Genomic DNA, 27,289 nt, shown 5'->3' on the forward strand with positions numbered 1-27,289 from the left:
AGTGGCATTAAAGCAATATTACAAATTAATCAAACTCTTGAGACAGACTGAAATATCTCATTTAAATAATAGTGAAACAATTCCCTGACAACTAAAAAAGAAATCAATGACAGAAATCAATACTTAATCTATTCGCCTAACAATGGTTTCGCTTAAGAATTCAACTCCTATCATTATTAAAATTACCGTCTGCTGCTACGCACATACACAAACCCTTTTGTTTAAATAGATAAGCACGCTGCAAATTATAAAAATTGTCGACTCAATACCAAATCCTGTGTCGCTGCTGGCGGACACGGCAGTACGGCAGCTCGGCGACGACCCCTCGCCCGACACACGTGCGCACCACAGCAGGCGGGCTCCTACACTGGCTTCCAAACTGCCACTAAATTAATCCGTGCGCTGCGAAGACCGACAACAATATCTTAGATTCCAGAGCTTGTGTTTGCGCGCTGTAGCCAACCTTTAAATCCTAAGACAGTATTGCCAACTCTTACGTGTAACCTGTGTTTTCAGTGGCCGATCAGAAGCACAGCAACCGTGACTGCGTCGCAGTGGCGGTGCTCACGCACGGTGAGAGGAACGGCCAGCTGGACGCCAGGGACCGCGAGTACAACGTCAGCGAGCTGTGGGAACCGTTCACAGCCAGGCTGTGCCCCACTCTCGCCGGCAAACCCAAGCTCTTTTTCATACAGGTACGCAGCCCCAAGGAGTCGAAACAGATTCCGGCGATTTTTTTTCCTATTTCTGTTTTCAGTAAGCTTTTTGGTCAGCGCTGTGATATCACTTTGAATCATAACAGCTTGTTCCACAAATTGAGATATAACACAACTGTTCTTGCAGTCTGCAATGTAGGGATAGCTGTATTGAACTTGCAATCAATTTAAGTGTCACAGATTTTATTTAGGGGAAGATGGGGTAAAGTAGCCACTCTAAGTGAAATCGCATTTTCATGAAGTCATGGCTCTTAATAGAACCTTGTGGCATACACTACTCGAATCTACACTACTGGCCATTAAAATTGCTACACGACGAAGATGACGTGCTACAGACGCGAAATTTAACCGACAGGAAGAAGATTCTGTGATATGCAAATGATTAGCTTTTCAGAGCATTCACTCAAGGCTGGCGCCGGTGGCGACACCTACAACGTGCTGACATGAGGAAAGTTTCCAACCGATTTCTCATACACAAACAGTGTAGTTGACCGGCGTTGCCTGGTGAAACGTTGTTGGAATGTCTCGTGTAAGGAGGAGAAATGCGTACCATCACGTTTCCGATTTTGATAAAGGTCAGGTTGTAGACTATCGCGATTGCGGTTTATCGTATCGCGACATTGCTGCTTGCGTTGGTCGAGATCCAATGACTGTTAGCAGAATATGGAATCGGTGGGTTCAGGAGGCGAATACGGAACGCCGTGCTGGATCCCAACTAGCAGTCGAGATGACAGGCATCTTATCCGCATGGCTGTAACGGATCGTGCAGCCACGTCTCGATCCCTGAGTCAACAGATGCGGACATTTGCAAGACAACAGCCATCTGCAGGAACAGTACTACGGAGTCTGCAGCAGCATGGACTATCAGCTTGGAGACCATGGCTGTGGTTACCCTTCACACTGCATCACAGAAAGGAGCGCCTCTGATGGTGCACTCAACGACGAACCTGGGTGCACGAATGGCAAAAAGTCATTTTTTCGGATGAATCCAGGTTCTGTTTACAGCATAATGATGGTCGCATCCGTGTTTGGCGACATCGCGGTGAACGCACATTGGAAGCGTGTATTCGTCATCGCCGTACTGGCGTATCACCCGGTATGATGGTATGAGGTGCCATTGGTTACTCTTCTCGGTCACCTCTTGTTCGCATTGACGGCACTTTGAACAGTGGACGTTACATTTCAGATGTGTTACGACCCGTGGCTCTACCCTTCATTCGATCCCTGCGAAACACTACATTTCAGCGGGATAAAGCGCGACCGCATGTTGCAGGTCCTGTACGGGCCTTTCTGGATACAGAAAATGTTCGACTGCTGCCCTGGCCGGGACATTCTCCAGATCTCTGACCAATTGACAACGTCTGGTCAGTTGTGGCCGAGCAACTGGCTCGTCACAATACGCCAGTCACTACTCTTGATGAACTGTGGTATCGTGTTGAAGCTGCATGGGCAGCTGTACCTGTACGCGCCATCCAAGCTCTTTGACTCAATGACCAGGCTTGTCGAGGCCGTTATTACTGCCAGAGGTGGTTGTTCTGGGTACTGATTTCTCAGGATCTATGCACCCAAATTGCGTGAAAATGTAATCACATGTCAGTTCTAGTTCAATGAATACCCGTTTATCATCTGCATTTCTTCTTGGTGTAGCAAATTTAAAGGCCAGTAGTGGAAAAACTTCAGGTATGATACCAAATATTTATAGCTAAGGTAAAAGTATATTTTATGTGACATATAAACGTTTTTCTGAATGCTTATACACGATGATTCACGAAGATGTGCGCATGCTTAATACATACAAAAAGGTTCATATAAACATAGGTCCGCAAAGGTTTACTTACGGAGTTACTGTTAATAAAAGATTTTGTCTGAAATTTAGCGACTTCGCTGATATGAAGCCATCGCAAAACTGTACAATGTTCAAGTAAAGCACGATTTCCATTTATTTTGTTGTTGTTGTTCTGGTGAATCTAATAAAACGTGTGCCAGACGCGTATCTGCAGTAGTTTTCCAAAATTAAGTTTTCAGCACAAGTTTTGGAGAGTTAAATTTTGAAAAAATAATGGTAATTACGTTAACTGAAGCTGTATGAATGTGTCAGATAATCTCCTTTTATTAATACCGTAGCGGACGTGAATTCATGTTAAACCGAAGAAAACAAAGCTCAGTGTTAAGGAAGTTGTACAATGTATAAACAATTTCACAATAAATTCAAAATAAATGTTCAAAAATTCCTCTACCGAGTCCAATGCATTTAGCTGCACTTGTTGCTTGTTTCAGCTTCGTATGATTGTTCTTAATTTCGCCTACTGCATTCATAATGCGAGCACGTGATACCTCACGTGTATTGATCGTTCATTTCTGGGGAAAATGTTCATTTAAATGTGTTGTAACGGCGTTGGTGAAATGTGGAGGCGCGCCGCCATATTGAAAATACTTTTGCAATCGCGTAGCAAGTGGATCATATTCGAGCAAGCGGGGCATTTTTTATAGAAGGAATTGTAAGTACGTCTCGCCAGTTAGACGTGCTGGGAAAATGAATGGTCCAATAAATTGTGTGTTGATTATACCACACCACACATTTATGCTAAATCGCTGCTGGAAATTGCGTTGCACTGTTGCATGTGGGTTTGCTTCAGACCATACGTGCTCGTTATGTAAATCGTTTATACCATCTCGAGTAAACTGTGCCTCATCAGTAAATAAAATGTATTTCTGTAACTGCCGATCAGTATTTAACCAGTTGCACTACTCCAAGCGAAGGGCAGGATCTCCCGGATGGAAATGATGCACTTATTATTTATGGTAAGGATACAGATTATTGTACTCCAGTGTACGCCATACCTTAGATTGTGAAATGCTTAATCGTTGACAGACACGTCGTGTACTGGTACACGGGCTACGTTGAACAGCATCCATAATATTCTCATCATCGGCCTCACGTATCGATCGCTCCTACTAATTATGAACGCTAGGTAGATAACCTATCTGGCATAACATTCGAAATAATTCACTAATGGTTCGTGCCTTCGGAATCCTGAGAGTTGGATAACGTACGCGATATTTGTTAAATGCAGCCATAGCATTATTATCACATTTGCCTTAAATAAAAATTCATATCGGCGTATTCCTCTGTCGTAAATTTGAAAGGCATCCCTATTTCATAAATAACCTACAAACTACAACAGTTATTATGTGGTTTCACTTAAGTACACTGTTGTTATTATGTTCTTTCACTGAAAAATACAGAAAACAAACTCGATTGAAAGTTAGGAAACGACTGAAACTCACTAACGGTTGCCAACAATGACATAAACGTTTCTACATTCTCAGTGCAGAGTAAACAAATTTACTTGTATAATAATCTTTGCTTCTCTGGATGTTCTGGAAAACTGATGCAGATACACATGTGGGACATGTCTTATTAGATTAACCAGATCAATAACAACAATGCAGTTTTCCGAAGTTCCTTCACCAGGGAAGACGAATGGAATATTCCAGAATTTGAAACACGAACAGCTGCTAGCATGAGTTTCTTAGAAGTAGATATCTTAGGGGTTGCGAAGCAACTCAAATCGTTTGATACGGGCAAGTCTTCAGGTCCAGATTGCATACCGATTAGGTTCCTTTCAGATTACGCTGATACAATAGCTCCCTACTTAGCAATCATATACAACCGCTCGCTCACCGATAGATCTGTACCTACAGATTGGAAAATTGCGCAGGTCGCACCAGTGTTTAAGAAGGGTAGTAGGAGTTATCCATCGAACTACAGGCCTATATCATTGACGTCGGTTTGCAGTAGGGTTTTGGGGCATATACTGTATTCAAACGTTATGAATCAACTCGAAGGGAACGATCTATTGATACGTAATCGGCATGGTTTCAGAGTACATCGTTCTTGTGCAACGCAGCTAGCTCTTTATTCGCACGAAGTAATGGGCGCTATCGACAGGGGATCTCAAGTTGATTCCGTATTTCTAGATTTCCGGAAAGCTTTTGACACCGTTCCTCACAAACGATTTCTAATCAAGCTGCGGGTCTATGGGGTATCGTCTCAGTTGTGCGACTGGATTCATGATTTCCTGTCAGGAAGGTCGCAGTTCGTAGTAATAGACGGCAAATCATCGAGTAAAACTTCCCCAGGGAAGCGTCCTGAGACCTCTGCTGTTCCTGATCTATATAAATGACCTGGGTGGCAATCTGAGCAGTTCTCTTAGGTTGTTCGCAGATGATGCTGTAATTTACCGTCTAGTAAGGTCATCCGAAGACCAGTATTAGTTGCAAAGCGACTTAGAAAAGATTGCAGTATGGTGTGGCAGGTGGCAGTTGACACTAAATAACGAAAAGTGTGAGGTGATCCACATGAGTTCCAAAAGAAATCCGTTGGAATTCGGTTACTCGATAAATAGTAAAATTCTCAAGGCTGTCAATTCAACTAAGTACCTGGGTGTTAAAATTACGAACAACTTCAGTTGGAAAGACCACATAGATAATATTGTGGTTATGGCGAGCCAAAGGTTGCGTTTCATTGGCAGGACACTTAGAAGATGCAACAAGTCCACTAAAGAGACAGCTTACATTACATTCGATCGTCCTCTGTTAGAATATTGCTGCGCGGTGTGGGATCCTTACCAGGTGGGATTGACGGAGGACATCTAAAGGGTGCAAAAAAAGGGCAGCTCGTTTTGTATTAACACGTAGTAGGGGGGAGAGTGTGGCAGATACGATACGCGAGTTGGGATGGAAGTCATTAAAGCAAAGACGTTTTTCATCGCGGCGAGATCTATTTACGAAATTTCAGTCGCCAACTTTCTCTTCCGAATGCGAAAATATTTTGTTGAGCCCAACCTAAATAGGTAGGAATGATCATCAAAATAAAATAAGAGAAATCAGAGCTCGAACAGAAAGGTTTAGGTATTCGTTTTTCCCGCGCGCTGTTCGGGAGTGGCATGGTAGGGAGATAGTATGGTTGTGGTTCCATGAACCCTCTGCCAAGGACTTAAATGTGAATTGCAGAGTAATCATGTAGATGTAGATGTAGATGTAGAAATCAATGGAAATCGTGCTTTACTTTAATGTCGTACAGTTTTGCGATGCTTCATATAAGCGAAGTTGCTAATTTATAGGTAAAAACTTTTATTAGCCGTATCTCCATAAATAAACATTTACGCATCTATGTTTATATGAATTTTTTCTTTTGTTTTTCTTGCAGAATAACATATTATAATATTTGCATATCTTCGTGAGTCACCCTGTAAAGTGGCCACTTTTCCCTACCTGATGGTGTAAAGTGGCCAGTCCTTTGCCACCATTCCCAAATAGACTGCTTAGTTAAAAAAATGGTTTGGCTAATAGTTTTTATTTCACCACTGATTGTTATTGGGAGAACAATAAAGCAAATGAGAAGCAAACTTGTTTCAATACATTGTTGATTCAAAAAGGACAACAAATTAAAAGTATTAATTATTCCTAACGGTGCAAATAAAGAAATCAACAACTAACTATGGGTTACTTTTTCAGTCTAACTCTTTCTCAATTTATCCATTCAGGAACAATATTAAGTCATGTACAAAATTCACACATCTAGTTGTCGTCGTCCTATCATATCCGGTGCGCACTTCATGTGCCCAGCGTTTACACCTCTGACATCTTATGTATTCTTCATTTTCTTTAGATCTAGAAAACGCTTCCTTGCAGTAAAAGCAGTTTGTGTCACTGTCCTCACCAGTGGAATTTTCTTCTTCCATTTCTTCTTCAGAAAGCTTCTTTTTAGCAGAAACTCTCTTAGTGTTTGCTCCCACTTTTAGCTTCTTACTTTGTTTCTGTGTTGCATTACATTGTTGAATATTGGCCTTATCTGTTGTTTTTCTTCAGAATTCCTTTTTTTTCATTAAAAGCTCTATTTGTTTCTCTCATTTACTTTCAACAAACACATTTTTACAAGAGATTGAAGTGATTATGGTAGGTTTTATTTATTTACTCCTAATTTGTCTTTGATTCATACTTTGTTTCTTGGGCAGTGTTTTACAGCCTTTGGGCTAATGTGAAACCTACCTGTTGGATACTAAGAGGTATGTTCTTCAGTGATCTCACGCTAAGGGGAACCTTCTCTTGGAGAAGTCTTATCAGTTATAATCTGAAGGCAGCCTGCACTTGAGTACAGCTCATAAGTTGAATCTGGAAATAAACCAGTAGACCTACCTGAAGAAGACACAGCAGTACAGCGTCAAAAGAGACCTGTACATGCAGAAGACCCAGCAGTTTCGCAATGAGAAGAACAAATATTTGAACAAGGCACAATGTTACTGTCCCTTTCCAAAGGGATATCAGTAAACACATTAGGGTCTAGAGGAAAAACTGCACACTTTCTAAAGCCATTGATTGCTGACAGTAAGACGGCTGTACAAAGGAACGCTTCACTCAAGCATGCACTTAACTGAAACTGCCTAATAATTCTTTGTGGATTATTGCGATAAGAAATTTCACTAGCTTGTGTGTAGATGTTTTAAAAGAAGACATGAATCCCACATCAAAAAGCTGGAGTTTGTGACTAATAGTAGTAGTAGTAGTAGTAGTAGTAGTAGTAGCTTTATCCATCTGTAGATCTCTTTTGTACAAGGATATAAGACATGCAAAAGTATTTACAAGTTTAGACCAATTTAAAATAAGCTAATTCGTATACACATACGTTTACAGATTTCTGGTTAGTGACAATCATTAGATTTACTCCTGGTGTACAATATTTTTTTTTACAAATAACTTATTAAATAATCTACTGCCACACTGTTCACTCATATCTCAGTGTCAGTTACTGCACACACCATACACACATTGTTTCATAACACATCACTCACTACACACACACACGCACACACATACACCCACCCACCCACCCACACACACACACACACACACACACACACACACACACACACACACACACACACTGGGTCATTTTCTGTACCACAGCTTCCCATTTGGTATCCTGAAAAACTGAATCAGAATCCCTCTATAATAAGTGAGATGTTGAGCTCAGAAAGAGGAAGAGGTGTTAGTATTGTGCAATGCTTAGCTTGGGGCTAAGTTTTCTAGAAAAAGAAAAAAGAAGGAAAAAAACAGTGTGAAGGTGTCATATGGAATGGAATGTTGGATGTTTTATAATCATTATTATTATTTATTTGTATAACAATTTTTACCAAACCCTTACTCTGTTTTACCTAAGTAATCCTTCAATGTATAAAATGTATCGCATAACAGATACTTTTTAGCTGTCTTTTAAAATAAGTGTATATTTGCAATTTCTTTCATCTCGTTTGACAATTTATTGTACAGTTTTATTCCTTGGTAAAAAATACTGTTTTGAGTTTTATGTTTATTTTTTCTTGGTAAATGTAAGTTGAGTGTAGCTCTTGTTCCATGGTCATGGACAGAGCTGCTTAGCAGTAATTGCCAATGTTATTTTTGATGTGTACAACTGATTGGTAAATGTATTCACACAGTGCAGTTAAAATCCCCTGTGTTTTGAAGAGATCTTAACGATGAGCTCGACTACTATTTTTGGTTATTATTCTTATGGCTCTTTCCTGGATTTTGAAAATTGAGTTCACATTTTGTGCGTTTATTCTGCAAAAAGGAATGCCATATCTAAGAACTGAGTGTACATGTGAACAGTATGTAACTAAAAGACACTGCATGTTACACACTGATGATAGGCTTCTAAGGGCATAACATACAGATGGCATTCTGTTTGCAAGTACCTTTGTGTGTTCACACCTCCTCAACTGAGAATCAATATTCGTTCCTAGAAATTTTGCATTTGTTACACAGTCTATAGAGGTCCCATTTACATTTAATTTAAAATTTTCATTTTCCCTCTTCAAGCTGAAATTCGTGGCATTAGTTTTCTTTGTGTTCAATGTCACTTTATTGCTTATTGACCAATCATAAACTTCCTTGAGAGTTTCCTTTGTTTTCTCTGCAAGGAGTGACTTTAACATTGCTGTCATCAGCAGAGAGAATGTTTTCACTATAACACTACTGGGAAAGTCATTTATGTGTATCAGGAATAGTATTGGTCCTAATACACTACCTTGTGGAACCCCTACATTAATGCATTTTGGTTCCACTAAGTGTTTTACTAAATGTTTAGATCTATTTGAAGTTTGTGTCTCTGCTCTTTTTACCCTACCTGCTAGGTATGATCGAAACCAGTCATTAGCTACCCCTCTTATTCCTAATGCTTCTAATTTATTTAATATAATCTTGTGGTCAGCTGTATCAAAGGCCTTAGAAAGTTCTAAAAATATGCCTGTGACACACTCATCTTTGTCAAGAGCATCAACTACACCATATTTTTGCCACTTTGGAAACCAAACTGCGATTCGCTCAAAAGGTTGTATTTATTCAGGTAATTCATTAATCTTTCATAATGGCTTCTATTATTTTTGAGAATGGTGACAGCAGGGAAATGGGCCAGTAATTTTCTATGTCTTCTGTATTAACTTTCTTAAGCAAAGGTACGTACGACTCTTGCCTGTTTTAACTGCTCTGGAAATGTCCCTGATGTGATGGTTACATTTAATATAATTGTTAAGAAGCCCTGTATAATCTCTATGCATTTTTTCAGTACACATATTGCTATTTCATCTAAGCCTACTGACTTTTTATTTTTTTGTCTTTGAACAGTTTGATTGACTTCATCCTCTGTGGTTGGAAGTAACAGCATTGTATTTAGTGCAACATTATTTACAGATGTAATATTTGTTTTGAGGAATTTTTGCTGTAACTTCTCTGCAATACTTTAAAAATGCTCATTTACATAGTTTGCTAAGTGTTGTGGATCATTTATTACCTTATCCCTCTCCCTTAACAGAATATTATTCTGTGTTTCTATGCCTCTCTCCGTTTCCTTTTTTGTAACATCCCAGACTGTTTTGCTTTTATTCTCTGCATTATATGTTATTTTGTCATTAAATGCCTTTTTTGCAACAATCAGCACCTCCCTATAGATCTTTTTGTACCTGTGATAGAAATTTAAGTATTCTGGATCATTGTGACTGTTTTTGATGGAACTGAGTTATTGAAGTGTTTGGGAGGACTTATTAATACCTCTTGTTATCCATCTGTTTTTGTGAGATGTTGAAACAGACATGCATGCTTCTGGAAATGCGTTTTCAAAGTTCAATTTAAATAATGAGGAGAATTTAGAGAATTTCATATTCACATTGGTTTCCTTATACACTTCATCCCAGCTTTGTTTTGCAAGTTCCTTTGAAAAATCTTTTATTTTGATTTGTGATAAATGTCCTTTGTAGGCTTGTAGTTTAGGGAATGATTTGATGCCTGATTTTACTGTTGTTATTTGACAGAGATGGTCTGATAGTCCGAGACCTTTTACAGATACGTCACATTTTTCCCTGTTCATTTTTGTTGCCACGTGCTCAATAACTGCTGCAGTCATTGTAGTAATCCTTGTTGCACTATTGACAGATAGGGACACACCAAAACTTTGAAGGATATTTATGAGGGTGCTGCTAGATTCTTTTATGATATTAGTATTGATGTTAATGTCCCCACACAGAATTATGTTGACCTTATACTTGAGACTTTATCTAGAACTTGTGTTAATTTATTGAAAAAAGTGTTCACACTACCACTGAGAGATGTATACACACATAAAATGATTAATTTCTTTGTGATATCAAGGCCTGTTAATTCAATAGCTGATATTCCAAAGTGTTTGTCTTCACTTACTGTACTGAGGTCATGTCTTCATTTGAACTATGACCTCTTTTCATATAAATACATGATCCTCCACCCCTTGAAGCAGTTCTGCAGTAAGAGTTTGTCCTATCATAAGATGATAACACTACATATTGGGTTTCTGTCTCTACACTAGTGCTCAGTAACACAAACTACTGTGCAGTCCAAAGACTGGAGCTCAACTTCTAATAGTTGTATTTTATTTTTTATTGATTGCATGTTTTGATGAAGGATTGTTAAGTCTGTGAAATGCCCCATGTTACTCTTTCCAATCGTTCGTTTTTCTTTGTGACATCTGGTGTGAGTAGTATTTGGAGTGTTAAAATGTCTTCTGAGTGATTGTTTCAGTATTTTTTTAAAGTGCTGGAGATATGCTTTAGGTAGGTTGTCTGTATTTATCCTAAAAAAGACTTATTTTTCCTACCCATGACAACAGGTATTTGGCCGGCCGGAGTGGCCGAGCGGTTCTAGGCGCTACAATCTGGAACCTCGGGACCGCTACGGTCGCAGGCTCGAACCCTACCTAGGGAATGGATGTGTGTGATGTCAATAGGTTAGTTAGGTTTAAGTAGTTCTAAGTTCTAGAGGACTGATGACCTCAGAAGTTAAGTCCCATAGTGCTCAGAGCCATTTCAACCATATGAACAACAGGTATTTGACCATGTGTGTCCCGAGATCTACCCCCTAAACTTTCATGAATCAGCTGTACCAATCTTCCCTTTGCAGTCCTGTTTACGTGCAGACCATTCCTATTGAAACCCCATTTGTTGATAGTCCCAACAGGCACCAGAGAAACATGAGCAACGGTGGCTGCCCTCAGAGCGATCCCTAACGCCACATTCATTCGCATCACAGCTCCGTCAAAGTGTGGCCGATCATGACCCCGGAACAGCTCAACAAAGGGTACCTTACTGCCATGAGTCAGAGAAGCTATCCTGTGCACGTCACCACCTATGTCATATGCCCCATCCCTGTCCTAGCTGTCTCCTGCCCCACTCACTATCACTACATGGTCCTCTTTTGTGAATTCCTTACATAAAGACCATAGGTCCTCTATCACATGACTTAGCCCTGCATTTGGCTTGAAGCTACTGGTGGCCTGGTACACTGCCCCTAAACTTTCCTGTAACTGAAGGCCTTCACCTCGCCCATGGCTACTACCTAGCAGCAGCACTTTCTTCTTCCTAACACTTTGTACACTCCTAAGCTTCTTGGCCTCAGTTGAAATGTGTTGCACATTTTTTGCTCCTCGTTCTACCTGAGGCTCTTCTCCACTAACTCCAGCAGTGGTAGAGACCTGTTTTTGGTGTTGATGACAAAACTCTCAGATCGCATTCTCTTTCTTCCTATCCTCCTACCAGCTGCCAGTTCCCAACGACCCTCCTCTCCCCAATATCCCTGGATCCTTATCAATTTCTTGCTTGCTTCCTCCAAGTGTGCCTGAAGGGCTATAGTGTGGGACAAGCATACAACAGTTTTATGGTTTTCTCTGGCCTTATCAATGAAACCTATGTTCTTAGTATGGATGGAGTGACCATCTAAGATTAGTAGACCTGGATCTTGAACGGTTGGTTTTGCATCTTTTAAGAAAATGCTCAAACTAATAAAAAAATGTTAGCTCTTCGTCCACCTGCTAGTGTGGCACGCACATTCGGTTCCTGGAGGAGGACCATTTTTAAGTTTAACCTTCATTCTTCGCCTAAGAAAGATTACAAAAGCGGTAATGAAATTTCCTCGTGCAGACGTGCACATTACAAACGTCGACAGCTAACCTCTCTCAACTGAAGTAGCGACTCCAACTTGTTTTCCATCTTTGAGTGCAAACTCTTTGCTTTTCTTGGACTGAACTGTCAGAAGACCGCTTTCATCTACGATATAAATACGTTGAGCAGGCTGAAATTGTTTATCTTGCAATGTTTTAAGGATATCAAATAACATTGTTAAAAACTTGTGCTCTAGCTATAGAGAGAGATTCTGGCTTCCTAAGACTGATGTTAGGATGCCGTTCTATAAAGCATAACACCCAATCTTTGCCAGCCATTTCAGACTCTTTGTTGGAACCTTGTGTAATTTGTTAGTCTCTGCCAACTCGAATGCTAATCGTCTAAGGTCATTCACTGCAATTCCATAAAATCGCTTTTCCACTTCAAAAATGTAATTAAGGATTTCTTGCTCTTTTTCACTGAACACTGCCCTTAAGATACCCATGACCTTCTTACTACCAACTGCATCTCATTTTCTCCCTAGAAATCTTTTTTAGCGTATTATGTGGAAAAATTAATTGTTTTGCTGTTGCTGAAAAAGCCAGGTTCTCATTCTTCACTGCTTCAGTTGCCGTTTGCATCGCAACAAGATCTTATCTTTGTTGCTATGTTTCCCGAATGTATTTTCTTGGCGACCTCAAGCTCTTGCAAACACTTCCAGAAGAACAGAATAACGTATATTAGTTTTGTGTATAAAATGATTTGTAATGTTTTAGTTGTAATTGTTATACTGTGCATAAATATGGAATTAGCTAATTCTCATTGGGGTAAACAGACTGAAAACGAACTGTCGGGAACAGCGGCTATCCGTCGGACCACTTTTGCCGACGTATAGCGTGGCCATCTTACGCAATCGGACACCATGGCTGTATCAGTGATTCACGCGCGGGACAGTACAACCGAAGGAAACGAGAGAGACTTGTATTTGCAAGCCAAAATGCATTGCGTGAAACGTGATATCGCAACAACCTACAGTTCTACATAAAAGTGAAGCATCTAAAGTAATATGAGTGATTTGCCTTACACCAAGCGATCGAAAAATCTAAACGCTTTCACGGAAAGTTAACGAACAGGCTTCCTTCGCCAACGTCACCGACAACACTAATGGTGTCGATTACACCTAGTCTGGCGAGTTCTCGATAGGAAGCTGCTGAAGACATCAGATAAGTAGTGGCCGCTTTTCCCAGACTAGCCAATTTACCCTTCTTTCTCCTACCCCTACAGAAGATGGTGAAAGGCAATTTATATAAAATTTTAGAATTTAAAAAAAAATTCATGATTTTCCGGAGTGTTCGCTACAGTGGACATGGGTTCTTTGTGATATATAACTAGGAAGGAAAAGAAAGTGAAAAATATGAAGAAAAATGTACTTCATTGGTAGTTTACGTAGCAAAAGACAGTCGTATTTGACATAAATCACATGTATCGTACACTGATAATAAATCTGAAAATAAAGACATTCGGATGATACTCAGAGAAACGATTGTTCTGTGACGTTAGACAGAGAGAAACTTAACGAAGTTGATACTTTATTTTGGTTTCCATCTTGTAGCCAATATTCTTATACCTCATGCTACTCATATTTCTCCACTCAGTCATTTTAGCCAAACGAACTGTAGTAGGTGAGTGATCGTGAGGTCGATAGTCTTCACATTTTGGAGTTCAATCCACATCTTCTTCTTCTTCAGAATGTTGTTCCTCTTAGCAACTAAACAAATGCTCTGCAGTTCTGGGTTTGAAGTCAAGATACTGTAGGATATTTTTCTTTGGCTCATCATTCTTCATTCGGTTATTCATGTACTGCATCCAGTGATTTGCAATTCTCAGATCTATGAAGTGAAAAATAGTTCTTACACTACACTTTCTAGTTCTGGTGTAGAGCCTCTAGAAACTCATTCTCCGATCAATTGGGTCTATACTACCAAAACTTTTACAGTAGCAGCTGATTACTGCTGGACACGGTACCTGAATGTGTCACCCATCTTTCCTTGACCATCTTTTACATTGATCAGTAGGCTGCTTCCCAAACTTCGCTGTTGCAGTAATGACTGGCTTTTAGTCACACAGTTTTACAATAGAAATTAGTTTGTCTTCGCTCACGCTCTGGTCAGCAGGTCCACGTCCTTGATACTCAAAAATATCGTCTGCTGTCCGGTGGACCACTTTGGGTATTTTTAACTTTCTTGTTGTTCCAGAAAATGGATGTATTAACGTGCTACCTCCTGTTGTAGTGATCTTCAGTCCGAAGATTGGTTTGATGCAGCTCTCCAAGCTACTCTATCCTGTGCAAGCCTCTTCATCTCCGAATAACTACTGCAATTTACATCCTTCTGAATCTGCTTAGCGTATTGATCTCTTGATCTCCCTCTACGATTTTTACCGCCCGCGCTTCCCTATAGTAAATTGATCATCCTTGATGCTCAGAATGAATCCTACCAACCGATCCTTTCTATAAGTCAGGTTAGGCCATAAACTTATTTTCTCCCCAGTTCTGTTCAGTACCTGCTCATTAGTTACGTGATCTGTCCACCTAATCTTCATACTTTTTCTGCAGTACCACTTTTTAAAAGCTTCTATTCTCTTCTTGACTAAACTATTTATCGTCCACGTTTCACTTGCATACATGATTACACACCATACAAATACTTTCAGAAAAGACCTACTGACACCTAAATCTATACTGGACGTTAACAATTTTCTCTTCTTCAGGAAAGCTTTCCCTGCCATTGCCAGTCTAGATTTTATATCCTTTCTACTTCGACCAGCATTTGTTATTTTGCTACTCATACAGCAAATCTCATCTAGTACTTTGTCTCGTTTCCTAATCTAATTTCCTCAGCACCACCTGATTTAGTTCGACTAAATTCCATCATCCTTGGTTTTGTTTTGTTGGTGTTCATCTCATGTCCTCCCTTCAAGACTCTCTTCCAAGTCCTTTGCTACCTCTGACAGAATTACAATGTCATCGGCAAACCTCAATGTTTTTATGTCTTCTCTCTGGACAGTAATTCCTACTAAAAACTTTTCTATGGTTTCCTTTACTGCTTGCTCAATATACAGATTGAATAACATCGGGGACAGGCTACATCCATGTCTCTCTCCCCTCTCAACCACTGCTTCCCTTTCATGGCTCTGACCCTTATAACCGACATCTGGTTTCTGTACAAATTGTAAATAGCCTTTTGATCTCTGTATTTTACCCCAGCTGCCTTCAAAATTTCAAAGAGTAGGTTAGAGTCAATGCTGTCAAAAGCTTTCTCTAAGTCTACAAACGCTATGAAGGTAGATTTGCCTTTCCTTAACCTACCTTCTAAGAGGAGCTGTGAGGTTAATATTTCCTCGTGTGTTCCTATATTTCTCCGGAATCCAAACTTATCTTCCACAAAGTCGATTTTTACTATCTTTCCCATTCTTCTGTAAAGAGTTCGTGTTATTATTTTGCAACCATGACTTATTAAACTGATAGTTCGGTAGTGTTTTGTGGCCGAGCGGTTCTAGGCGCTTAATCCTGGAACCGCCCTGCTGCTGTGGTCGAAGGTTCGAATCCTGCCTCGGGCATGGATGTATGTGATGTCCTTAGGTTAGTTAGGTTTAAGTAGTTCTAAGTCTAGGGGACTGATGACCCCAGATTTTAAGTCCCACAGTGCTTAGAGATATTTGAACCATTTTGAACTTGTGTGCATCTGCTTTCTTCGGAATCGGAATTATTATATTCTTCTGGAGGTCTGAGGGTATTTCTCCTGTCTCATACATCTTGCAGACAAGATGGAAGAGTACTGTCGTGGCTGGTTCCCCCAAGGCTATCAGTAGTTCTAGTGGAATGTTGTCTACTACCGGGACCTTGTTTCGACTTACGTCTTTCAGTGCTCTGTAAAATTCTTCTCGCAGTACCACGACTCCCATCTCATCTTCATCTATGTCGTCTTCTGTTTCTATAATATTGCCTGCAATTCCATCTCCCTTGTACAGACTCTCTATATACTCCTTTCACCTTACGGTTTTCCCTTCTTTACTTAGGACTGGTTTTTTGTCTAAGCTCTTGATATTCATACAGGTAGTTGTCTTTTCTCTAAAAGTCTCTTTAATTTTCCTGTTGGCAACATTTATCTTGCCCTAGTAATATACGCTTCTCAATCCTTATAGTCCTCTAGCCATTCCTGCTTAGCCATTTTCCACTTTCTGTCAATCGGATATTTTAGACGTTTGTATCCGGTTCGCTTGCTTCATTTAGTGCATTTTTGTATTTTCTTGTTTCATCAATTAAATTTAGTATTTATTGTGTTACCGAAGGATATCTATTGGCCCTCGTCTTCTTACCTACTTGATCCCCTGCTGGGTTCACTATTTCATCTCTGAAAGCTACCCAGTCTCCTTCTACCGTATTCCTTTACCCTGCTCCTGTCAATCGTTGCTTAATACTCCCTCGTAGACCTCTACAACCTTTGGTTCTTTGAGGTTATCCGGGTCCCATCTCCTTTCATTCATAACTTTTTGCAGTTTCTTCAGTGTTAATCTACAGTCCATAACCAATATCGTAAATTGTGGTCAGAGTGTAAATCTGTTCCTGGGAATGACATACAATTTAAAATCTGGTTCCGAAATCTCTGTCTTACCACCAGAAACCTTCCGATATCTGTAGGTCTCTTCCACGGATACAACCTTCTCTCATGATTCTTAAACCAAGGGTTAATTATGATAAATTATGCTCTGTGAAAAATTCTACCATGCGGCTTTTTCCTTCATTCCTTTTCCTGAGTCCATATTCGCCTACTATTTTTCCTTTCTCTTCCTTTACCTACTATCGAATTCCAGTCACCCAAAACTACTAAATTTTCGTATTCTTTAACTATCTGATCAATTTCTTTTATCTCATCATACATTTCTTCAATCTCTTCATCATCTGCATGGCAATTTGGCTTATAAACTTATACTGCTGTGGTGGATGTGGCCTCGTGTCTATCTTGGCTACAATAATGTGTTCACTGTGGTATTCATAGTAGCTTGTCCGCGTTCTTATTTTTTATTCATTATTAAAGTTACTCATGCATTACAAGCTATCTGATTTCGAATTTATAAAGTTTTATTCTGCCGACCAGAAGTCCTGTTCCACCTGCCAGCGAACTCCACCACCTCGCACTATACCTAACTTATCTATTTCCCTTTCCAAAAGCCGGGCATGTGACCGAGCCGTTCTAGGCGCTTCAGTCTGGAACTGCGCTGCTTCTACTGTCGCAGATTCGAATCCTGCCTCGGGCATGGATGTGTGTGATGTCCTTAGGTCACTTAGGTTTAAGTAGTTCTAGGTCTAGGGGACTGATGACCTCACATGTTAAGTCCCATAGTGCTTAGAGCCATTTGAACCAGTTTAACCTTATCCAAATTTTCTACCTCCATGCCAAATTAAGGGGTCTAACATTCCACGGTCCGATCCGCAGAACGCCAGTTTAGTTTCCCCTGATGACGACATCCTCCTTAGTTGTCACCTTCCGAATATTCGAATGGGGGACTATTTTACCAACAGAATACTTTACCCAAGAGAATGCCATCATCATTTAACCATACAGTAGAGATGGATGAGAACGGCAAAGATTTCGGCTGTAGCTTCTGCTTGCTTTCTGCCGTTCGCAGTACCAGCACAGCAAGGCTGGTTTGGTTGATGTTACAACACCAGATCAGTCAATCATCCAGACCGTTGGCTCTGCAACTACTGAAAGGCTGCTGCCCCCCCCCCCCCCCCTCCTTCAGGAACCACACGTGTGTCTGGCCTCTCAACAGATACCCCTCCGTTCTGTTTGCACCTACGGTACGGCTATCTGTATCGCTGAGGCTCGCAAGCCTCCCCACCAATGGCGAGGTCTATGATTCATGGACGGAAGATACTACCTACTATGGTGAAATAGTAATAATAATAATAGTAATAATGTGTCAGATAATGTCATTTGAAAAAAAAGCTGCTAGTTGGCGCCAGGTGATCGTAGGGACCGTCTCTCACACCGGGTCGCTGTACTATGCTGTCCCTTCAAGTGGACGACAGGTATTACGATGGGAAATGCAGAATCTGTGATAGTGGGAGGGAGAAACTCTTATGTCCCTTATAATGGACATCAGGTCTCAGGAGGCTAGACTCTTGTCTCTCGTGGATAGTGCTCTTACCGACTAAGCTGTCCAGTACGGATCTCAACAACCTGCGTTCAGTGCCTGAGTTCTGCCTCAGTTTCCAAACTTCGCAGATGGTCTCTGTCTAGTTCTGCTGGAGTATCTCTTCTGGAAGAAAGGTCATTGTAGAGAAATGGTTTAACCACAACCTGCCTGTAGTTTCATGAATGAAGCTGCCTGTCAGGAAAAGACTGTGGCTAATCCATTCCTCCGAAATATCAAGGAGTATTTGTCCAGCAGGCCATGCATGACGGGTGCTGTGAAGTTTTGACCGCAGGAGATGGGTACTGGCATGACTGAAATCGAGAAGGTTTGTCACGGATGGAGCTTGTATGGCTCAATCAATAAAAGTATTGGTGATGGAACTAACGAATCTACATCGGAGTCCGGATCTGACACACAGCGTTTCGTGTATTGCAAATAAATTCTAATTATTTGCTCATATATCTGTCGACTTATGGTATTAAGGTAGGACGGTTTAGTTGTATACCATGTTAAAAAATGAATCTTAGGAAAGAAATCGCGAAGATGCAGGTTCGAAAAGACGTCGAAAGACACTGTGCGATCAACGTCTCCATTAGTTGCAATGTCAAATAGACATGCAAATATATTACGCATTACAATATTTGTGTAGGAGGCGGAAACGATGACAGAATGTTGGTCTGTAATACACTCACTAATTATTGTTGATTTATTATTGTAAATAAGATACATGTAACTGTGCCAGTTCTTCCTCGTACAGACATAAGAATAAGGCATCAAAAGATTATATAATTCTCCTAATGCAGCGACCTAAAAAGGAAGTGCGACATGGACTCTAATTATGCATGCCAGGCACCTCTGGATTGTTACGTTACCAGAACAGAGATTACTACTATTTTGGCAGATCACTAACGTCTATCTTGATGATACAACAGATTCATTACATAAGAAAGTTTCAAAATCCGACTTACAAATAGTGTGCCTGCAGGGGGGACTGGAGTTCACAGGTTGTTATCTCCTTTTATAATCCTACCATTACCATTGTAATTTACTAAGCTTTTACCTAAATAACAGAAAACCTGTCTCTATGTTGCCACGTATAACCCTCCTACTAAAATTTGGTTTAGTTTCCATATAAAGTACACTTTGGGAGGATAGTCCTCTTTATAGGACAAGCTAATCAATAGAGTTACCCTTTTTACAGGATTAGACCGTGTGTTGCGGCTAATGGAAAAGTAAATCAGACTATTCACTTCTTTTCCTAAGATCTCACCCAGCGTTTAGATAGAAACGCAGTATGAATACTATTATATTGAAGCTAGGACAACTCAGTTCCAAGTTCGTTTAGCGGTTTAAAACATGTGCTAATGGTCGACAGCCTATCCAGGAAGTGAAACAGTGAATTATTGGAAAAGCGGAACTATGAATTTTGCCTCCTTTCTTGCTACTGTTAAATTTGGTTTTTCAAATAAATATTGCTACACTTAAACAATGTTGGACTACACCCTTATAAATTACATTTTTAAAAGAGAAAAAGCCCAGTAGATAACTTCAAGAAAGCTAATAAAGTTTGGCCACGGAGGACCTTTAGAAAAGCATTTTTCCTAATCAGTATACTTAAATACTAAAATACTTAGATACTAAAGCACACACATTTTATACTGAACATTTTATTTAAAAAACTCTTTCTTACTAGAATTTACTTTCAAAAGCTGTTACTCTTTGAAAAAATGTTCAAATGTATGTGAATTCCTAAGGGACCAAACTGCTGAGGTCATCGGTTCCTAGACTTACACTACTTAAACTAACTTAAACTATCTTATGCTAACAAGAACACACACACCTGTGCCCAAGGGAGGACTCGAACCTCCGGCGGGAGGGGCCGTGGAATCCGTGACACGGCGCCTCAAACCACGCGGCCACTCCGCTCAGCTGTTACTCTTTGAACTAACTCTGTATAGTCATTTAACAGATTCTAGGAATTTTGCTTCACTCCGACTGAATTTTACGTAAGCAAACTTTTACTATAACACTTTGCACTAGTTAAGAAAACTTTCTCATTATTTACACAAAACAATTGAAATGGTGCCTTCTTATATTAACTTGGTACTTCATAAGTCTGTAAAAGAGGACACTCGGATTAATCAAGAATGATTATTAAAATCACAGTTTAAATTAATGGTTTACGCTGTCCAAGCGTAAAATACAAATAAATATTATCTGGTTGTTGTAGGTTTGGGTATGGCGAACAGTTATGACGGCTACACTACCCACAGTATGGCCTGCAACTACTTTGTTGTGTGGGCTCAATTTCTCTTCTTGGCGTCGTGCAATTTTATATACAGTAGCCCAACAACACGCAGCTATGCCGTAAGCCGTTTGCAGTCTTCATCCTAGGCATTTTGTGCAAATTTATCCTGCTCTTGCTCTAGGTAGCGCGCCAATTCGCCCTTACCACCGTTTCCTCTCCCCAGAGCCACTTTCGTTTCAAACAAAAGCACACTGGCTTTTACATAACACCTATTTCTTACATTATTCCTAAGCGTGACTATTTCTTACAACTGTCAAATTTACATCAACATGAACAGTTTATACACACAAAGAAGTGTAAAGCTGTTATCTACCACTTGAGAGAGTAGACAGAAACGATAATTAACGGAAAGATAAAAGTTCACTGTGACTGATGACTGAGCCCCAGACCTTGGGTTTTGTAGTGCTGCATTTACCCACAGAGCCACTACGGAACAGAGCAGCCAATGTACAGAATTGTTCCATTCAACTCACAGTACAATCTAGATGATACCATAATGGAATGTTCTGCATACTGTCATTTTATTTTAACATATTCGTATCTCTCTAAAAAAAAAAAAAAAAAAGTGCATTTCCTGTGGATCTTTAGTGCGCCAGCGGCTAAACACACGATATTTTTTTGCCGTACACAAACTTTATTACAAAAGCACTAAACACGTAGTACAGCAGCAATGACACCTCTGTGGACAGACGTGATTATTAATGAAAGTTACGATTAATGCATAATATGTGACGGTAGAATGTTCCACAGTACTGAATACGTACGGTTCAAATTTAAGTAATTATTTTTACAGGCCTACTTAAGTATTTATTTTAAATCAATAACTTCACATTCTTTACAAACAGATATTGGGTTTGCTAATTTTTCTTGTAAATTACTTTACACTCTTTCTCTCTTCACATTTACAACGTGCTTTAAAATTATTTTACTGTAGTCCAAGTCGGTTTTGTTCTAGAACATCTAGATTTATCCACTTTTCATAGGCATATCTTACTTTCCCTGACTTTCTACCAAATTCCTTAAGACTCTCGTTTTCCTTAAATTTACTGAAAGTCTTAAGCCATCTCCCTTTATTGCCACTGCTGATCATAATGCTTTTTAGCTTCTGCATTTATGCATTTCTTTTAAGGAGACTGTACTATTTCTATTTCTCTTCCAAGTTCCTCTGTGGTCTATGTTTCTTTACATTTACTACAAGATCTTAAACCATCTTGCTTTATTTTTTGGTGCTTTTGCTGATATTCGCACCTTAAGTATATTACTTACACATTTCTTGCTCCTGATTTCTTATCAAACCCATTCTCAGTTTTTATTCAAATTTTCATTTTATTAGTTTACAGAGAAATAATTTCATTGTTTATGTTGTAATAAATTTATGCAATACTGGTTTAAACACAATTTCAAATTGAAATCGATCAATTTAATTTAAAAAAAATAATATTCATATTTAATGAAACTTCTTTGTGAAAGTCGCACCAGAGATCTAAAACAGGGTGTTAAGAAACGTAGCGTGAACCAAAACAAAATAAAAGTACTCTGTAAACATAGATTCTAAAATGCGTGCCTTAAGAGCTATGAGCACTTGTCCACCTTCCCTATCGTGAAACGCATCACTTTTACTGCTGGCTCTTTGATATTACGAACATCCTACACACCACAGTATGTAAACGAGGACACACTCCTCTGGTATTGTTCATGGATTTAGTATGCAGTAAACTTCTGTTAGTGTTGTTAGTGTGAACTGTATTAACGGTTATGGGTACATGCAGTGCATACATTAATTCTATTGGAACTATTTGGTCTTTGATAAGCTTGTGAAATGAATTCCATTGTAGTTTTATCTTTTTACATACCAGCATAGTGGAAACCTAATATTACACACAGAAAATTGCAAACACTATCTTATGGTATGGCAAATGGAACTAACCGTCAAGTCCGTGTCGTGTATGCTGAAAAATACCAGAAAACAGTGCAGTATCTGCACTATTATTCGGCTGTCTTTTCCAGTAACTAGCAGACTCTGGCTCCTTAGCTCCAACAAAAGTGAATCATGGGAGTCCTCGCACCACGTTTACTCCTAATGTGGTTCAAAAATGGTTCAAATGGCTCTGAGCACTATGGGACTTAACATCTATGGTCATCAGTCCGCTAGAACTTAGAACTACTTAAACCTAACTAACCTAAGGACAGCACACAACAGCCAGTCATCACGAGGCTCCTAATGTGGAAGCGCGAGTACTACAACAAGTACATGTTCCAGGAACTAGTGCACATAGAGCATACAGGATGACGGCATTACCATCAAATCGAATGGAAACTTGACAAAAAACAAGCCGGAAGCCGAAAACATTTTGAATAACCATTTTTGAAATGTTGTAGAGAAAATAGGATCTAAATGTTAAGCAAGGCAGTTAATGGAAGAGGCCTTACCCACACAATTTGATACAACTGAAATTCCACCCACCTCTCCTTCCGAAATTAGGAAGATAATAAACTCTCTCAAGAATAAGAGCTCACATGGAATTGATGGCATTTCCAGCAGGATAATAACAGCTTGTTCCCAAGAGATAAGTGGGATTCTTAGAACATATGTAATAGCTCTCTGAAGCAGGGTATTACCCAGATAGACTGAAGTATGCCATTGTTAAACCACTGCATAAAAAAGGGGATATGTCTGATGTCAACAACTACCACCCAATCTCTCTTCAGACTACCTCATCCAAAATTCTTGAAAAAGTAATGTACTGTACAGTAGCTTCACACCATTGTAAAAACAAAATTTTAACAAAATGTCAGTTTGGTTTCCAGAAAGGTTTTTCAACGGAAAATGCTATATATACTTTCACTAATGTAATATTAAATGATCTGAGTAACCGGATGTCACCCGTTGGGTTTTTTTGTGTTCTCTCAAAGGCTTTTGATTGAGCAAATCATGAAATACTTCTAGATAAGCTCAAGTATTGTGGTATGAATGGGACAGCGCTCAAATGGTTTAAATCATACGTAACTGGAAGAGTGCAGAAAGTTGAAATAACCAGTTCAGATAATATGTAAAAAACTGGTGATTTCTCAAACTGAGAAACAATCAAGAATGGGGTACCGCAAGGTTCGGTCTTGGGTCCTCTGCTGTTCTTAATATACAGGGTGGTCCATTGATCGTGACTGGGCCAAATATTTCACGGAAAACCTACAAAGAACGAAACTTGTCTAGCTTGAAGGGGGAAACCAGATAGCGCTATGGTTGGCCCGCTAGATGGCGCTGCCATAGGTCAAACGGATATCAACTGCGTTTTTTTTAAAAATAGGAACCCCCATTTTTATTTCATATTCGTGTAGTACGTAAAGAAACTTGAATGTTTTAGTTGGACCACATTTTTCGCTTTGTGGTAGATGGCGCTTAATAGTCACAAACATATGTCTCACAATTTTAGACGAACAGTTGGTAACAGGTAGGTTTTCTAAATTAAAATACAGAACGTAGGTGCGTTTGAACATTTTATTTAGGTTGTTCCAATGTGGTATATGTACCTTTGTGAACTTATCATTTCTGAGAACGCAAGCTGTTACTGCGTGATTACCTGTAAATACCACATTAGTGCAATAAATGCTCAAAATGATGTCCGTCAACCTCAATGCATTTGGCAGTACGTGTAACGACATATCTCTCAACAGCACAACCATTGACAATGTACTGACGCATGTTGTCAGGCGTTGTCGGAGGATCACGAGAGCAAATATCCTTCAACTTTCCCCACAGAAAGAAATCCGTGGACGTCAGATCCGGTGAACATGCGGGCCTTTGTATGGTGCTTCGACGACCAGTTCACCGCTTCAACGCCACACGAGCTATGTGCCGGACATCCATCATGTTGGAAGTATATCCCCGTACTGTCATGCAGTGAAACATCTTGTAGCAACATCGGTAGAACATTACGAAGGAAATCAGCATACATTGCACCATTTAGATTGCCATCGGCAAAATGGGGGCCAATTATCACTCCCCCCATAATGCCACACCATACATTAACCCACCAACGTCGCTGATGTTCCACTTGTCGCAGCCATCGTGGCTTTTCCGTTACCCAATAGTGCACATTGTGCCGGTTTACGTTATCACTGCTGGTGAATGACGCTTCGTCGCTAAGTCGAAGGTGTGCAAAAAATCTGTGATCGTCCCTTAATTTCTCTTGTGCCCAGTGGCATAACTGTACACGACGTTCAAAGTCGTCGCCATGCAATTCCTGGTGCATAGAAATACGGTACGGGTGCAATCGATGTTGATGTAGCATTCTCAATACCGACGTTTTTGAGAGTCCCGATTCTCGCTCAATTTGTCTGCTACTGATGTGCGGATTAGCCGCGACAGCAGCTAAAACACCTTCTTGGGCATCATTATTTGTTGCAGGTCGTGGTTGACGTTTCACATGTGGCTGAACAGTTCGTTTCCTTAAATAACTTAACTTTCCGGCGAACGGTCCGGACACTTGGATGATGTCGTCCAGGATACCGAGCAGCATACATAGCACACGCCCGTTGGGCGTTTTGATCACGATAGCCATACATCAACCCGATATCGACCTTTTCCGCAATTGGTAAACGGTCCATTTAACACGGGAAATGTATCATGAAGCAAATACCGTCCTCACTGGCGGAATGTTTCGTGATACCGCGTACTTATACGTTTGTGACTATTACAACGCCATCTATCACAAAGCGAAAAAAGTGGTCCAACTAAAACATTCGTATTTCTTTACGTGCTACACGAATATGTAATAAAAATGGGGCTTCCTATTTGAAAAAAACGCAGTTGATATCCGTTTGACCTATGGCAGCGCCATCTAGCGGGCCAACCATAGCGCCATCTGGTTTCCCCCTTCAAGCTAGACGAATTTCGTTCTTTGTAGTTTTTTCGTTTGATGCTTATTTCGTGAGATATTTGTCCCGGTCACTATCAATGGACCACCCTGTATATTAGTGACCTGCCATCTATATTCACGAAGATGCAAAGCTGGTACTTTTTGCCGATGATACAAGTATAGCTATCACACCCAACAGGCAAGAATTAACTGAGGAAATTGTAAACGATGTTTTTCAGAAAATCATTAAGTAGTTCTCTGCAAATGGGCTCTCATTAAACTTTGCCAAAACACAGTATATACTGTTCCACACAGTAAAAGGAATGACACTATTAATAAACATAGACTTCGATCAGAAATCGTTAGTTAAGGTAGACTATTCAAAATTTCTATGTGTATGCATTGATGAGGGGTTGAACTGGAAAAAACACACTGAAGATCTGCTGAAACGTTTGAGTTCAGCTACTTATGCTATTATGGTCATTGCAAATTTTGGCGATATACATCACAGTAAATTATATATATTCACTTACGAAATTTGTTATTAACAATCCGAACGAACTCAAAAGTAATAGCAGTGTACATGGCTACAACACTACGAGAAAGGATGATCTTCACTACTCAAGGTTAAATCTAACTTTGGCTCAGAAGGGAGTAAATTATGCAACAACAAAGGTCTTTGGTCACTTACCTAATAGCATCAAAAGTCTGACAGCCATATAGCATTTAAAAGGAAATTAAAAGAATTTCTGAATGGCAACTCCTTCTACTCATTAGATGAATTTTTGGATATAGTAAGTGGGTAATTTCCCCACCCCCCACCAAAAAATTAAAAATATTAAGTGTCATGTGATATCTTGTGTAATGTAATATCTTGGATAGACATCTTTTGTTAACCTGACACATTCCACATCATTACGAAGTGTCGTATTCATGATCTATGGAACAAGTAGTAATCTAATCTAACCGCTAATCTAATCAGCATCTATTACCGTTCGTCGTCCTCTGGTCCGGGCTCTTCTGCATCAACAGTTGATTTTTGTGGACTGAACAGCAGAGGTGAAAGACTACATCCCTGTCTTTCACCCTTTTTATCCGAAGTCTTCGTTCTTGATCTTCCGTTCTAACTGTTCCCTCCTAGTTATTGAACTCTCATTTTTTTCGGAATTTCGCACGGTTTGCACCATTTTATACTACTGAACGATTTTTGTAGGTCGACGTACCCTATGTACGTGACTTGAGTTTTCTTAAAACTTGCTTCGACTATCAGTAGCAACGTCAGAGCCGACTCTCTGGTCCCCTTACCCATCCGAAAGACAAACAGGTCTCGTCTAAGAGATCCTCTGTTTTCTTTTCCATTCTACTGTATATTATTCTTGCCTGCAGCTTGAGTACCTTATTTGATGCCGGCCGCGGTGGTCTCGCGGTTCTAGGCGCGCAGTCAGGAACCGCGCGACTGCTACGGTCGCAGGTTCGAATCCTGCCTCGGGCATGAATGTGTGTGATGTCCTTAGGTTAGTTAGGTTTAAGTAGTTCTAAGTTATAGGGGACTGATGACCACAGCTGTTAAGTCCCATAGTGCTCAGAGCCATTTGAACCTTATTTGATGGCAAGTATTTCAGAGCTCAGGTTAAGTTTGACTTTAATGCTAGATCCTGAGCTAATAACAAGCATCAAAACGGATACAGGGATTACTGAACACAGGGTTGTCGTAGCGAGACTGAATATTGCAACCACCAAATC

General features: G+C 39.9%; 1 protein-coding gene across 2 annotated transcripts in view; it reads left to right on the plus strand.

Annotated features, from left to right (window-relative positions):
- The window catches only part of LOC124776646 (caspase-1-like), a 136,672-nt gene that overhangs the window by 71,683 nt on the left and 37,700 nt on the right, over positions 1-27,289 (plus strand). For both annotated transcript variants that reach the window (XM_047251737.1, XM_047251745.1), the window contains one exon: positions 517-695. In XM_047251737.1, the coding sequence (XP_047107693.1) occupies positions 517-695 (179 nt within the window). The remainder of the gene's footprint in view (positions 1-516; positions 696-27,289) is intronic.

The sequence above is a fragment of the Schistocerca piceifrons genome, chromosome 1 (assembly GCF_021461385.2).
Source record: "Schistocerca piceifrons isolate TAMUIC-IGC-003096 chromosome 1, iqSchPice1.1, whole genome shotgun sequence".
Taxonomy (NCBI): Eukaryota; Metazoa; Arthropoda; class Insecta; order Orthoptera; family Acrididae; genus Schistocerca; species Schistocerca piceifrons.